The 15,271-nt window shown below is 41.2% G+C and overlaps 1 protein-coding gene across 2 annotated transcripts in view; it reads left to right on the top strand.

Annotated features, from left to right (window-relative positions):
* SLC22A18 (solute carrier family 22 member 18) overlaps nt 1–15,271 on the top strand; it is a 757,096-nt gene that overhangs the window by 98,627 nt on the left and 643,198 nt on the right. For both annotated transcript variants that reach the window (XM_069223018.1, XM_069223019.1), the window contains exon 5: nt 14,292–14,424. In XM_069223018.1, coding sequence (XP_069079119.1) covers nt 14,292–14,424 — 133 coding nt within the window. The remainder of the gene's footprint in view (nt 1–14,291; nt 14,425–15,271) is intronic.

The following is a 15,271-nucleotide window of genomic DNA, read 5'->3' as shown; positions in this document are numbered from 1 at the left end:
GGATTCAGAGTGATATAGTGCTAACCTCTTATGTTTTATGCCCTTACATCTCAAATATGTTTCAACCACTTCAGAGGTTAATTGACCCCATTGTTGGTGAGTATAGCAGCAGGTTAACTTTCCTTCTTGAAAATGTCTTCCAGTAAGTCATTGATCACCTTTGACTCGACTGAATTTACAAATGTTTTCTCAGGCCACCTTGCCTACATATCCATGCAAACAATCACATATTTGTCACATAACTGGGCCTAAAATGTCCAAAGCAATGTCTATCCATGGGCCTGCCACTTCTTCTTTGACCTTCATGGGCTGAGTCCTGCATTTGTGTATCTTGTCTTGTTTTACACATTGAAGGCAATTTCTAACCTCCCTTTCAATCTCCAAGTCCATAGCCGGCCACCAAAAAAAAATTCCGCATACCTTTCCTTTGCTTTAGAAATGCCCATGTGACTACCATGTGGGCGATGCGACTAACCTCTTCCCTAATTTTTGTGGTGGGATACGTTTTCTATCCCTCATCAGCAGCAATTTACGCCTGCCAACTCTTTTCTTACATTTCTGTAACCCTGAACTTCTGGATCACACTTAGACTTTGCATTCCATCCACTCAATACCATCCCCATAACTGTTTGCAAAAGAATGTCTTCTGTTAGTTCTTTCTTCCATTTCCATTCTGACTCCTGAATCACACCTTCAGTCACTAAACATACTTTCACTTCTTTATCAAATCATCACCAGCAAAATAATTATAATTTTCATCTTCAACACCATCTTGAGTTTGACTCTATCATGATAAGAAGTTGGCCTGTACATTGCTTGCCCCAAGTACACAGGACACTCCAAATTCAAATTCTTTGTGTGCTACAACCCACCTTCCAATGCGGTGAGATACTAAAGATAAAGTTTTCTCACTGCCTAATATACACCTAAAGACTTTTTCTCCATCACTGAGTAATTGAGCTCTGCACCTCTCAGATGAAAAGTACAGAGTGAGATTTACAAAAAGCTTGGAGTTTAACCTTTTGCTTGGGAAGTTTAAAATTATGTGTATTTCACTCATATTTTTTGCATAAGGGAAAGTAGTATATTCTTACGTATTCTAAAAACTTGAGACTACATTTGTCAGAATGCAGAATGTCACTGCTCCTTCTTTCTTTCTAATGTTGCCAGGAGATACACCTGTACCATTGATAAAATGGGGGAAAAAAAGCATTCCACCATTCCGCAAGGGTGTGTGGAACATCCCTCATTGTGGAACGCAATATGTCATTGCTAATTCACAGTCTTGGCACAGAATGGCAGGAAGTATTTGAACATTTACCTCGAGTTACATAGATTTGTTCTTCTCTGGCCATTAGACTCTTGCATAAAGACAGCCTCCAAACCTATAGAACTTGTGTCTGTAATTAGTATTGTTTTATCATTGATATCAAAGCTGCCTAACTCAACTGCATTTTCAAGACTATTCTTTGTGTCTGCAGATTCATCCTCACACAGTCTGCACCAGACACATTCCTGACCCTTGCTAAGCAATAACCTCATATGTTTAGATCTCACTGCTAATCTGGGAACACATTTATTAAAAAACTCGGCCATTCCCAGAAATTTGATTCATTCTTCTTCTTTGATGGCATTAATCAACTTGTGTTTTGGTCTGATTTCTCCTCGTGTGAGTATGTGACCAAGATATTCAATATGTGGTACATTAAATTTACACCTTTTTGTCTTCAGTGTCAGTCCACTCTTCTGCAATCTTTTAAGAACTTCTTCCAATCTTTCATTAATCTCATCAACATTAATACCAAAAACTAAAATGTTGTCTTGATACATTTTTACCCCTTCAACACCTTTCAATGTTTTTTCCATTGCTCTCTGAAAGATAGAGGCAGCAGAAATGAAGCCATATGACATGCAGATAAATTTAAAGGTGCCAAAGGGAGTGACAAATGTGCTGAGATCCTGGGAAAAAAGGTGTAGCATAATTTGATGATAAGCAGATGTTAGGTTGAGTGTGGTAAAATGTTTGCACCATTCAGGGAACACACCATCTTGTTGATGTTAGGAAGTGGATACTGATCTACCATTGCCAACTTGTTTAGCTACCTGAGGTCTACACAGAGTCTGACCTCCCCATTAGCTTTACATGCGATTACCACTGGTGCATTCTGAAGTGTCAACCTCTTGAATGATACCATCTTCAATTAATCTATCCAGCTCTTTCCTCATGTTTTCTTTTGCTGAGGCTGGAACACTTATCACTTTAGAAACCCTGGGCTGAGTATTAGGTTTTAGTTTAATCATGTATACATAGTTCTTGAGACACCCTTATTTTTTTCAAACACTTCAGCAAAAATCTCCACCCTCGTTTCACCTCCTGTAGTTACATTGTTCATACCACTCATGGCTATACTTTCTACTTTGATAGAATTCTTGACTCTAACCTGACGGTCTTCATTTGGATCCAAATACACATTTAAATCCTGTTGGTGAATCCATCTAATGAGGGAGTCTCCTTTTATAGAAATTTAGATTTTCCCTGGCACAATGTGATCTCTGAATTCAATTGTTCCCCAAAAATATCCTAATAATTTAATCTGTTCACCACCATACTCTTTCAGTTTCACGTCTAGTCTGAAAAGCTTTACTTTGGTCTTCAATTGTTGATCATAAAATGTCTTGGGTATGAGTGTTATTTTTGCCCCTGAATCGAACAACATCTTTACTGATTCACCGTTAACCAGAACTGTGTCAAACGGCCCATCAAGTAACCCCCCCCTTTTGTTTGAAGTATAGTGACTTCATCGACCAGTCTCTGACTGTTGACAGCATTATCCTCATATTCTACCTACCTCACTTTCTTAGACTTGCTCAAGGTTCTCGTAATTCTACAACATTTCAGTATTGCTGTTGCTTAAACTAAGAGGAAACAATGCCAAAGAATGCAGCACTCTTAGTCTGAGTAATGAATTCATTAAGGTACTTCCCAGATATCAAATAAAAGCACATGAATATATGAAAATAAGTATTTAACTCAAATGAAGTAAAACACGTGTATGTGCAACAATAATCATACCAGTTAAACAATCACAGACAGAAATGTGAAATACACACGTATAATGAATAATATATATATATATATATATATATATATATATATATATATATGTATATATATATATATATATATATATATATATATATGCTAAATAATTAAAAGTTTAAGTGCATCACCATGGGAGTTAAGTCCATCATCCTTGCCAGCACCAATCGATGGGGGAACCCTCAAACAACCAAGGCAGGAGACCCTCCACATGGGATCAATCAAAATGTCCCAGGCAGCGGGTCCACTCCACAGATGAGTTTCTGTCAGCAACAAGTCTTCCTGTCTTAACGTTTTTTATACCTTAATCATGCTAGGGGAGAGCATTCTAGAACACCCTCCCCTCTGCTATGAAATCAAGCGTTGGCTGTACTTGCGCTGTGTCGAAAACACTCAAAAGAACTGGCCAGAGTTCCGGAGACAGAACTGTTCCTTCCTCTGATGAAAACATTTTCACCCTTATGCACTCTTATCTCATATGTGTTCCAGCACGGTATGACCGTTTTCCGGTGAGAAAAGCAAAAACACGGTTGGTGTGGAAAACCAGTTCTGTGTGGAAAAACCCTGTGCTGCGGTAACGGTATCTGAGGCAGGGCACAAAATGGAGTCAATGATCAAGATGGAGTCAGTGGTTAAATGCACATAGCATTACACTTTCTCAAAATAGCCTCTCTTGCCATGATTCTTACATACCAATTTCCATCCTGGACAATCCTTGGACTTGACCATGTGTCCTGCATTCCCACATCGAAAACATTTTTGTAACCTTAGTGCTTGTTTTGCCCTGCACTATGTTTTGGACATTCTTCACTATCACATTTTCCATTTTTGCTATACCAACAGTACTGATTTTAATAATTTCGATACACTTTTTGGACTGCTTATGGGTTTTAGCTAATGTAAGCACTTCTTCTAAGGGAGGATTATCTTTCTGCCACATGCTTTTTTTTTCTAATGAACAACCTAATTTGAATTGGTCTCTTAATCTTTCTTCATGGTTGTTACAAACCTTACAAGTTGACGCTAATCTACACAAAATGTGTTACATATTGTTCAACTGATTCCCCTAGACTGTGCATTTCACAAATTGATAGCGCTCCAGTGCCATACTCATTTTGGGCAAATAATGCACATCTAATTTTCCTGGCCATATCTCATATTCATTGAGATTTGCAGCTTCACTAGCTGCAAGGTCAGGTAAATGTTCAAATACTTCCTGCCCTTCTGTGCCAAGACAGTGCATTAGCAATGACATATTGTGTTCCACACTGAGGGATGTACCACACACCCTTGTGGAATGGTGGAATGCTTTTTTTCCATGTTATCCACGGTACAGGTGTATCTCCTGGCGACATTAGAAAAAAAAGGAGGAGCAGTGACATTCTACATGCTTACAAGTGTAGTCTCAAGTTTTTAGAATACGTAAGAATATACTACTTTCCCTTATGCAAAAATTATGAGTGAAATACACATAATTTTAAACTTCCCCAGCAAAAGGTTAAACTCCAAGTTTTTTGTAAATCTCACTCTGTACTTTTCATTCTATTCTATTCTACTGCAATCACTACCGTTACATGTGTGCTATTTGTCGACAAATTGACTGGAACATCATAGACATCACTGCAAACCTTATATATGAATCCCCTAATAGTTATTGCACGATCATAATGCTAGTGAAGATACCATAATGGAAGTTAATTATTTTGCAAAGATGTGCGTGTCACCATGCACTGGCATACTAGCACTGAGATTCACAATTTTTATCAACAGTTCTGTTTTTTAGAGTTGAGTGTTTCAACATAAATAGGTATACTTTCTGCATGCTGTGTTTATCAATTGGTGTGCGTATCACCATTATATACCAAGATACTCTGTGTCTGTGGTGTGCGTATCACCATTTTGGTGCAAGTGATGTGTGTATCACTTTTGTAGACAGAGATACGCTGGTACCTGTTTTGCACGTATTACTGTTTTGGTCCAAGTGGCGTGTGTATCACCATTGTAGAACAAAATACTCTGGTGTCTGTGGCTCCAAGTACTCATGACACAACTGTTCTGCCGTGCGGTAGGTAACCTTTGGATTAAGGACCCTCATGGTTTTAAAGCACCGATCCAACTTTCACAGCAACCACATCACCACAGATACTTTGATACTTGGTACTCACATTTATCCAGTGTATTGGGTCTCCATTTATTGAGTGCTGATGGTTCTGTTGTCCAGTGTTGATGATTTTTATTTTTAAACTAGAACTGCATGAGTTCTGGATCCTGGTTGCCAAATGTGGTCAGCACTCAACAATAACAGAAGTAGATTTAGTAGGTTTGTTCAATAATAAATGACTTAATAGCCCCAAGCCACACCATCTGACCGAAACAGGTCTACTCTGCGGTCTTTCCTGTAGCTAGTGTCACTTCATTCTAGAGATGATGCTGCATTCCAGAACACAGCATCATAACTAAGATACAGAATGTAAGAAACTTGTCACCCCAAAGACACATATCACCACAAAGATACATACGTTTCATTTGTTTTAAAGAGTTGGTCAAGGCTAGCTTTACTAATTCATTCAGCTATCCACATAATATACAGATCTGTTTCTTGCAGCGGGCGTATTAACCCTCTAAGCTACTTAATGGCGAGTCAAAACTACTTCTAGACAAAGCTCCAATCTCTCTCTCTCTCGTTAAAGTGACTTGATAGTTAGGTACGGTTATAATTTCTTACTTTACATTTAAAAAGCACCCTACAAATTCACTGAAAAACATACGGTTAAAGTGGTGTTATTGATAGATTAAAATGTCAGTTTAAACATAACATTTTAAATTTTAAAAACACACTGAAATTCACTTGCGTCCCCCCGTGCACTGTGTTGTTATCAATGAACTAATTTCAGATATTGCGTTTATGTTTTTAAGGATGTATTAGAACATGTCATAAATGATGTAATATGTGAGATAAAAAGTAGTGCATGGCGAGACCGGAAGTTATAGTTACTTCAGTTAACTATAACTGGTGAATTTCAGTGTTTTTTCGTCTAAAACATTATATCGTTTTATCTGACAATTTCACCTAACTTTAACACCATTTTAACCTTTAGTTTTATTCATTGAATTTCTGTGTTTTTTATGTAATGTAATATTTTATTACCATACCTGTTAGAAATGGGGTCTCTAGTTGGCAGTCGCTTTGTAGTTCCTTGAAGTCAACAGCTCCACCTGGGGCTATCACGGCGTCATGGCAATAAAACCAACAGTTCAGGCCGGCTGCGGCATCGCGGCGTCATGGGCCAGCTACAGTGTCGGGAAGACCCCCAAACAGTACCTTGGATTTGCAGGGCGTCGTGATCCTTGCAGTGAGCTCCGGAGAGCGGCATCGCAGATGTCGAGGTGTCGGTTCCGGAGTCTGTGCGGTAGTCGTCGGGCCCTTGAAGTTCACACGCATTGGGGATCGAACTCCGGGCTGATGAACTCAGTTGCGACGGCGTGGATGGCGTCGGGCTGCGGTGTGAAGCGGGACGATGCGACGTGCAGTGCCCACAGGTCACGGTGCAGGCAGCAGCATGGGTTATGGCATCCAGCGGCGGCGTGAAACCAGGGCTGCGGTGTGAAGCGGGGCGATGCGACGTGCGGTGTCCACAGGTCACGATGCAGGCAGCAGTGGCGTTGTTGCTGAAGCGCTGTCGTCTGTAGGCCCTAGCCAGCGGTGCGGAACAGGATGGTGCTTCGTGACCCTCATGAGCGGTGCAGGCAGGATGCCTGGTAACAACACAGGAGTCGATGATGCTGGTGTCGGATGACCGGGGCTGCAGTGCGGAACGGGACAGTTCTTCGCGTACTTCACGAGCGGTGTCCACAGGCCATGGTGCAGGCAGCGGCGCCGGTGTCAGCAGGAGTAGCGGCATTGGGGATGCCCAGTCTGCAGTGTGAGCAGGCGATGCCAGAGTGCGGGGCAGAAGCAGAAACTGCATGCCAGTCCAGCAAAGCAACACAGCAAAGGGACAGTACTCGTCCTCCAGCTCTTCAGCTCTTCTCCTTGCAGAGGTTCCTCCTGATTCCTGAAAGATTCTAAAAGTCCTGGGTTTTGTGTCTTCTTCTTATACCCAGTTCTGCCTCTGAAGTTGGCAAACTTCAAAGCAAAGTCTCAAGTGTTTGCAAGATCCTTCCTTGTCCAGGCAAGGCCCCAGATGCACACTAGGCAGTTGGAGACTGCATTGTGTGAGGGCAGGCACAGTCCTTTCAGGTGTGAACGACCACTCCCCCCTCCTCTCTAGCTCAGATTGCTCATCAGGATATGCAGGCTACACCCCGGCCCCTTTTGTGTTACTGTCTAGAGAGGTGCAAAACAGCCCAACTGTCAAACTGTCCCAGACAGACAGTCCACAAACCGGCAGAGTCACAGAATGGTATAAACAAGAAAATGCCTACTTTCTAAAAGTGGCATTTTCAAACAGACAATTTAAAAACAACTTCACTAAAAGCTGTATTTTTGAATTGTCAGTTCAGAGACCCTAAACTCCACATTTGTATCTGCTCTCAAAGGGAATCAGCGCTTTAAGGATATTTAAAGGCAGCCCCCATGTTAACCTATGAGAGAGATAGACTTTGCACAGTGAAAATCGAATTTGGCAGTATTTCACTGTTAGGACATATAAAACACACTAGTATATGTCCTACCTTAAACATACACTGCACACTGCCCCTGGGGCTACCTAGGGCCTACCTTAGGGGTGCCTGACATGTTGTAGAAGGGAAGGTTTATGCCTAGCAAGTGGGTGCACTTGCCAAGTCGAATTGGCAGTTTAAAACTGCACACACAGACACTACAGTGGCAGGTCTGAGCCATTTTTACAAGGCTACTAATGTGGGTGGCACAACCAGTGCTGCAGGCCCACTAGTAGCATTTGATTTACAGGCCCTGGGCACCTCTAGTGCACTTTACTAGGTACTTACCAGTAAATCAAATACACCAATCATGGATAAACCAATCAACAGTACACTTTACACAGAGAGCATATGCACTTTAGCACTGGTTAGCAGTGGTAAAATGCCCAGAGTCCTAAAGCCAACAAAAACAGGTCAGACAAAATAGGAGTAAGGAGGCAAAAAGACTGGGGATGACCCTGCAGAAAGGGCAATTTCCAACAATACCTAATTAGGCCTAGTCCCTCACAACATGTGGCCTTCGGTCATGTGCAGCATGCAGTTGGGTGTAGGTAGGGCTTAGTCTGCGATCATGCCCTGCAGTCAACTCTCCTTGTTCTGCTAGCCCCTAGATGCGGATTGCCTCTGGCCGTGTACTGCAGGAGGTTATCCGCAGAGCCTGTTCTGTGGCCAGGCAACGCACAAAACGTTAAGCCTTCTTAAAAACTAGTTTTGGTTTTTTTAATCTTTCCCCCTTTCCCCTTTTTTTGTGGACTAATGCACAAAACTCCCCAAGGGCAGCCAAAGACCCCATTGCTGGCCACCCCCCTGGTCTTGCAGTGCCCAAGGCACAACCCCTTTTTTTCATGGTGCTGTGGTACTACTGCAAAATTACATGTGGCTGCTGTGAGTGTAGCGGTAGTACCACAGCACTGCCATGTTGTGAAAAAAAAAAATATTTGACCCCGGGGGAGTCCCTCTGGGACCCCCCCTACAAGGGTCAAGGGGTCAGTGTACCCGCCCTTTTATTCCTTATTTTCATTTGTGTTTTACAGCTTAAGTGGAGTAAAAAAATAGCTGCCGCAACTTTCTCTTCATGTTGCAGCCAGTCAGATCATGTCTTTGCACCGCTTGGTACCACAGTAGGCCACAGTAGTACTGAGGGAGTACTGTGCCAGCCAATCAGATCGCATATTTTGAGCATGCAGGATTTATTATGGCCTCAGTGATGTCATTGAACTTGACATAAGTGTTGTAAAATGTGAGATTATAAGCAGTGCATGATGGGGCTCTAATTATAGTTAGCTCTTTCAACCAGAAATGGTGAATTTAAGTGTTTTTTTTAGTTTAATATCATATGCCTTAACTGACATTTTCACCTCACTGTAGTGTCAATTTAACCTTTGTTATTTCCAGTTAATTTCTATTTTTTTCTTTAACACTGATTAAGATATTACCATACCTAACAATAAAGTTGTTTTAATCTTATTTTTTCAGTGAATTTCTATCAGTTTTTTTTTAACATGAAGTAGCAAATTGTTGCCAACCCTAACTATACCATCACTTTAACCTTTGTTTTTTCAGTGAATTTCTAGGTTGTTTTTAAATGTAAAGTAAAATGTAACTAAGATACCTAACTGTACATAGAAGGCCTTCAGCTACATAAGGAAGCTTAAGTATGTAGAGGGAGTGGGCTGTCCATGAAGGGCTGCTCAGACAGCGCCGTCTGTGTAATGTTAGGAGCTTCCCAACAAATCGGGCTTAGGTGTCTGGAGGGAGTGAGCTGCAAATACACTGCACACATAGCACAGACTGTGTGTAGTAGGTTTTGGTGAGGGACTGGCCTCAGTGCGAAGACCTTTGTAAAGGGCAAAGGCTGTGCATAGTGAGGTTTTTTAAAAATTAATTTATGTTTATTTATTTATTTGTTTCGAATTTGCATAAATTCATCAACAAAAACAATACATGAGTACTAGTAACAAAAGCATTTATTAAAATGAAAGTATTAAAACGGTAAAAACAGTATATAAGGTAAGAAAGTAGACAACAGATGCCTCAAATATTCTAGCCAATGCTCATTAAAAGCGAGGGTTATCAAAAATTAGAATATAAAATGTGTTAGCCAGTAAAAACTAGGGAGAAAGCTAAGCATCAATTTAAAAAGCTATACAGTAGCTCTGATTCTTTGAAACAGTAATTAGTTCCTATCCGAGCATTCCCTAAATCTGGACAATGGAGTTCGGGCATTATTAATTGATACATGTTCTTCCTATGAACCAGGCTGCTTGCAGGAGACTATACACTGGGAGCACTATCATTGGATGGCTATCAGTTTTGCAGATTCACAAAACCCCACCAATAGTGTCTGGTCCCCATTTTTAGGCAAAGTGGTATGATGCATTTAACTCGAGGGGTATTATACGCTGGGCAAAAAAAACCACATGCTCAGCGGTTTCACAGCCTGCAGTGAACACAGGACATATATCATTACTTGCCATAGGATTAGACCAGATGCTCATAAAAGAGGTTAAGGGAAGTGTGCCCATCCTTAACTGAATGTAAAGCTTCATTAGAAGCGGAGTTTGCAGAAAATCCAGAAATTCCTCAAAATAATGTCCCATTTTAAGATCGGAATTAGTTAGGCTCCCAAGAGAAGATACACCTCTGCTTGCCTCCTGCACAGTTTGCCAGAATGTCTTTTTTTCACTTGCGAAAATACAGTTTCCTAGATCTAGTTTAATTAAGGAATTCTGTATATATTTTAACCAAGAAATGTTTAACGCCTGGGATCTGCTGATTATGTTGCTTAAGTCTGTTCTGTAAAGGGACAGTTGTTTAGTTGACCAGAGCCTGAGCCAGTATAAGATGGGTTTCAGTTTGGCACTTTCACATATCTTGTGCAAATTTAGATTGAAGTGCAAGGCTATTAAGGGGGAGCTCTGCGGTAGCTTTAGCATGGATCCAATGGGGGGAGTAGATCTTCAACTTCACTAGGGCCCCACAATTCAGTGCCAAAAAGTGCTGCACTAGCAGCCTGTGCTCTGTAGACCAGCAAGGCGGGAGAAACTGGGACATTTTTTAAGCCCCTGAAGAAGAACTTGTTCTCCTCCTTCATCATTCCCTGACAATTTAATGCCTAGATAGTCAAACTCTTTCATGATGTTTAGAGTCCACAGTGATCATACATTTGTTCGGCCTCTTGGCATTAAAATTAATAAATTTGGTATTTGAAGCATTACTTTCGAGCATGTTTAATTGGCAGAACTGGCTGAAATTATCAACCTGAGTCTGTAGGTGTATGGGCATCTCAGAAGGGTATTGTCAGCGAAAAGTAGCACTGGAATTTTCTACCCTGCCAGGCTGGGTGATTCATTTTCTGACTTGGGTAGAAATTCTATACACCTATTGATAAAAAGTAAAAACAATGTGTGAGCCAGCACACACCCCTCTACTAATTTCTAACTTGCCTGTAATTTCACCTTCCGGGCCCTGACATAATTATCTGTATATAGGCGTATAATTATGAATATCAAATCAGGGGGGATACCCATAGCAGATAAAACTTGCCACAACTTAGCCCGTGGCACTGGTCGAATGCAGCAAGTAAGTCTGTACATGATACGTAAAGGCTACCCTGACTCAATAGCACAGTTTTCCACCTGATCAGCTGAAACAGAAAAACGTGGTCAACAGTGCTTACTTATTGTTGGAAACCATCCTGGAGTTCAGTTAAAGTGAAATTGTCAGGCATCCAGACCATACGTTAATCGAAATCTTGATGCAAAAGATTTTCTGCAAGTTATCTGCTGATCGGGCAGTAGTTGGCTGGGTCATTGTGAGATCCCTTCTTACAAATGGGGACTATCTCAGAACCCTTCCATGTCTCTGGGATCTGATCACCCTGGAGGATTGCATTGCTTAAGATGTTAATGTATGGCAACCACAAATCAGGATTAGAAAGATAGGTTAATTCCCCACGCAACAACCACAAGACTTTCCTGGGGGTTTGCAAGACCACACAGCGGCCACACTGGTTCCCATGAGATTCCAGCGGGATATCAGAAACCGATGAAACATTTTTTTTTATTGAACCCTGTGGGGTTCCCCCTCCCAGAAAGACCAGGAAATCGGGGTACACCTACCCTGCCCTCATACGTATGAATTAGTATAATTTTTCAAGAAACGAGGACAGTCTCTGTATCCTAAAATGGCAGCGCCAACATTGTTCTTCATGTTGTGGTCACCAGTCATACTGCTGTTACCCGCAAGAGTCTTGTGGGCCCAGCCAATGACAATACATGCTGTCTATTATTTCCCTCGAGACACATGCAGGAATCCCGGGGCAACATGTACCTATACATTTTTTTACCTTAATTTCTCAAAACCTACTGAAGAGAATTACAAAAAGCACACTTCTGTTCTAGCTTTCTGCCGAATTTGGTGTAACGATATTCAGACATTTTGGCTGCATCCTTTTCTAAATTTCCCTAGGGAATTTGCATGGGGGAAAAAACATTTGCTCCCGCTCCCCCATTTTTCTCAGCCCACACTTGACAGAACACCCTGAAACCTTTCAGGAAGGGCTGAGGTGGATGAATCTTTTTAAGAAAGTTTTGTGGAGAGTCGTCAAACGGTGACACAGTTAATACCAAAACAAAAAAAATGCTCTTCCTATGGAAAGGTTCACCTAATTAGTAACTGTGGTGACTGCCACATTTGTAGCAATGAAGCACTGATAGCTGTACTAGAAAAAATGCATGCATGGTATATACATACTGGGTGAAAGAGTGTTGTGACCAAGATGTGTAAAGTTGGGCAATCAATGTGAGAACTGGTAATGCTCTCTGCTCATGGTGTTGCAGACTTGATGTGGCATAGCTGAGGAAAACTATAACTAGACGTGTTGAGATGCTCAGAAGCAGGAAGCAAGCAGACCTTGTGTGTCAGCACATGGGGGTGGGTGCTAAACTTATGTGTTCATGTTTTGAATAAGGGCCAGAGATTCACTTTCATAATGGTACAGCTGAGAGATCCGCCATGTATGAAAGTTTACTGGCACAGGTGTCAATGCAGTATGGACCAGTATAGCACTCAGTGGCTGTGGTAGTTACCTGCATGGAGGCAACTAGGTTTTGATGGTCCTGAGTAAGGCAAGGTGATCTTGAATGTTCCTCTTGTTGGCTGGAGAAGCACTCTTTATGTGATTTGTTGAACTATGGGATTTCAGTCCAGAGCTGGATCTTCAAGCAAAGGTTACGTCTAAGGCAGAGAGTCTGTAGCTGTTTTATTAGAAATAAAGGCCTTGCACCATATAGGGCACAATGAGAGCTAGAGAGGTACTTGCTGGCTGTTGGAAGCCAATGTGGAACTTGGAGAGCAGGAATGATATTTGCTCTTGGTCAAAGATGAAGTAGAGTTCTCAATGATGTATCCAGAGTGCTTTGAAGGCTTTGCAGGAGCTGCCTTTTAATCGACTGACTTTAATAAGGTCTCATTGGCAATCATTCTGTCATCATCCAGCCTCTTATGAGGGAATGAAGATTTCTTCAAGATTGAGTTGATTTCCGAGAGTTTCAGGTTGCAGGGAAGAATTTGAAGTTGAAGTCAGGGGTTCAGCAAAGTTCATCCAAACAGAGAAGTTGAGAAGAAACTGAGAAGATCCTTAAAAATCCTAAGATGACAGGAGCATCTAGTCATCATGAATTGTGGCAGCATGCATAGAGCTCTATACAGCTCAGACAACTGTGAAAAGGAGTACAGGGCATCAAATGGAACTGTTTGTAGTGGAAAGAACTGGACATACTCTATGTGATCCAGAACGATCATCTATTCTACGAGGTAGGTTACAAAAGCTACTCCTGCTGCTCACAGGTCTGCAGCTACAGAGACAAATGAGTGTTGTGAAGGAACTCATTTAGCAGTCCAAGGTGCTGATAATAGCCCCTTGGAGTGTCAGTGTGTGTGGAAGAGTAGCATTTAGCCTCTTTTGGACTTTTCTGATACATGTCCTCTCAATCCTCATATGTGGGGTAAGTATTTAATGATCAAGCGCATCTGAGTTGTTTCTGATTTGCTTCTGAAGCATGTGTTTGAATGGGCACTGGTAATCTCTTTGGTGTACCATGTTCAACGCCTCAGGTTATCAGTATAATATTGAAGTTTAGGTGGCGCTTAGGTAGCTAAACTAGAGAATACTTGATGCTTTGCTGTTGTCATTACACAACCAAATTACTAGACACAGGATACCACAGACTACGCATCAAAAAATGTTCCAGTCCTCTTCAATAATGTCCATGTTAAAATGCATTTTTTGATGACACTAGTTACTTAAAAAGAAGCACACTGTTATTCAAGGTCTGTATCAAACTAATGGAAATGTCTTCTGTTTTAAAGCATCATTGACTTGGATAATGTTCTTCAGAGTTTTCATCTAAGAACACAGACATCTTGCATGTCATGTGGAAGTCTGTAAGTTGATGTTCAAAGACCAGGAGACATGGCAAATCTCTTGGGTAGTGTTCTTAATAACTGTGTCACGATTTGCTTGTAGGAGCCCAGATGGTGGTGACAAATTGGACAACGCCTACTGAACGTGCCGGGGCATTGGGAAAATTTGGACTTTGCATGGGATTGGGAATGATTGTCGGATCATCCCTTGGGGGCTTCCTAGCTACAAAATTTGGGTAAGTGCCATTTGGCAGTTGTGAACATTTGATTTTATTAAAAATGTTCTAGTGTAGGCCCTGCTTTTTTCCAGTATATCATCTGAAATGAGTGAAGCTTGGTTGAAATGTATGGATTGCGGGTCTATTTAGGACTTTAATGTGGTGTTTTGAGAATTTACACAGGAATGTCTTTTCAGTATAGTATGTTTCACTGTGTACACTGTTTTCTGAAACAAATCAGTCTTTTGCTGATGTAAGAAGCTCTGATTCCAAACCAGGAGCACATTTTAGCCACAATAATTTATTAAAACATTTGTTTAAAGCTTCTGTATGATTACGTAAACCACTGGCACAAATATATCTGCGTTCTGGTGTACAGGCATGATATTTTATTATAGTGTTCAGTTCTTGACTCCGGCCCTTTTCATTGGGTATAAATCACCTACCAGAGTTCCAACCTGTCCTAAATTGATGCTGAATAGTTATGTTTTTCAGAATGACAATGCAATTTTGTGCAGTAGTTTTTTGGTAAAACAAAATTAGTTTGGTGTAGCAGGGTCATCTGCTATAAATTGGTGGAGCTCTCAACCCACGGAGTTGATGTTTCTCCACCTCATATTGAGATGGGGGAACCAATGTGTTCCCAGTGGTGGATATTCAGGAAAGATTTCTAGATAATACAAGTAATCCTCCAAAAGGGAAGTGGAGGTTAGGGGGCTTCGGTTGCTCCTGGCGGGTTAGCAGGCCACTTGTCAGAGTCTAAGTGAGCCAGAAGTCTCTTTCCAAACACTTTTGTAGCAATCTTTTTCAAATTTGTAACAAACGTAGGTAAGCAGAGAACCACTGATTGAAATTATTAGAGGTG

This window comes from Pleurodeles waltl, chromosome 3_1, assembly GCF_031143425.1.
Source record: "Pleurodeles waltl isolate 20211129_DDA chromosome 3_1, aPleWal1.hap1.20221129, whole genome shotgun sequence".
NCBI lineage: Eukaryota > Metazoa > Chordata > Amphibia > Caudata > Salamandridae > Pleurodeles > Pleurodeles waltl.
Note: the sequence above shows the minus strand (reverse complement) of the source record. Positions and strands in the feature narration are given on the sequence as shown.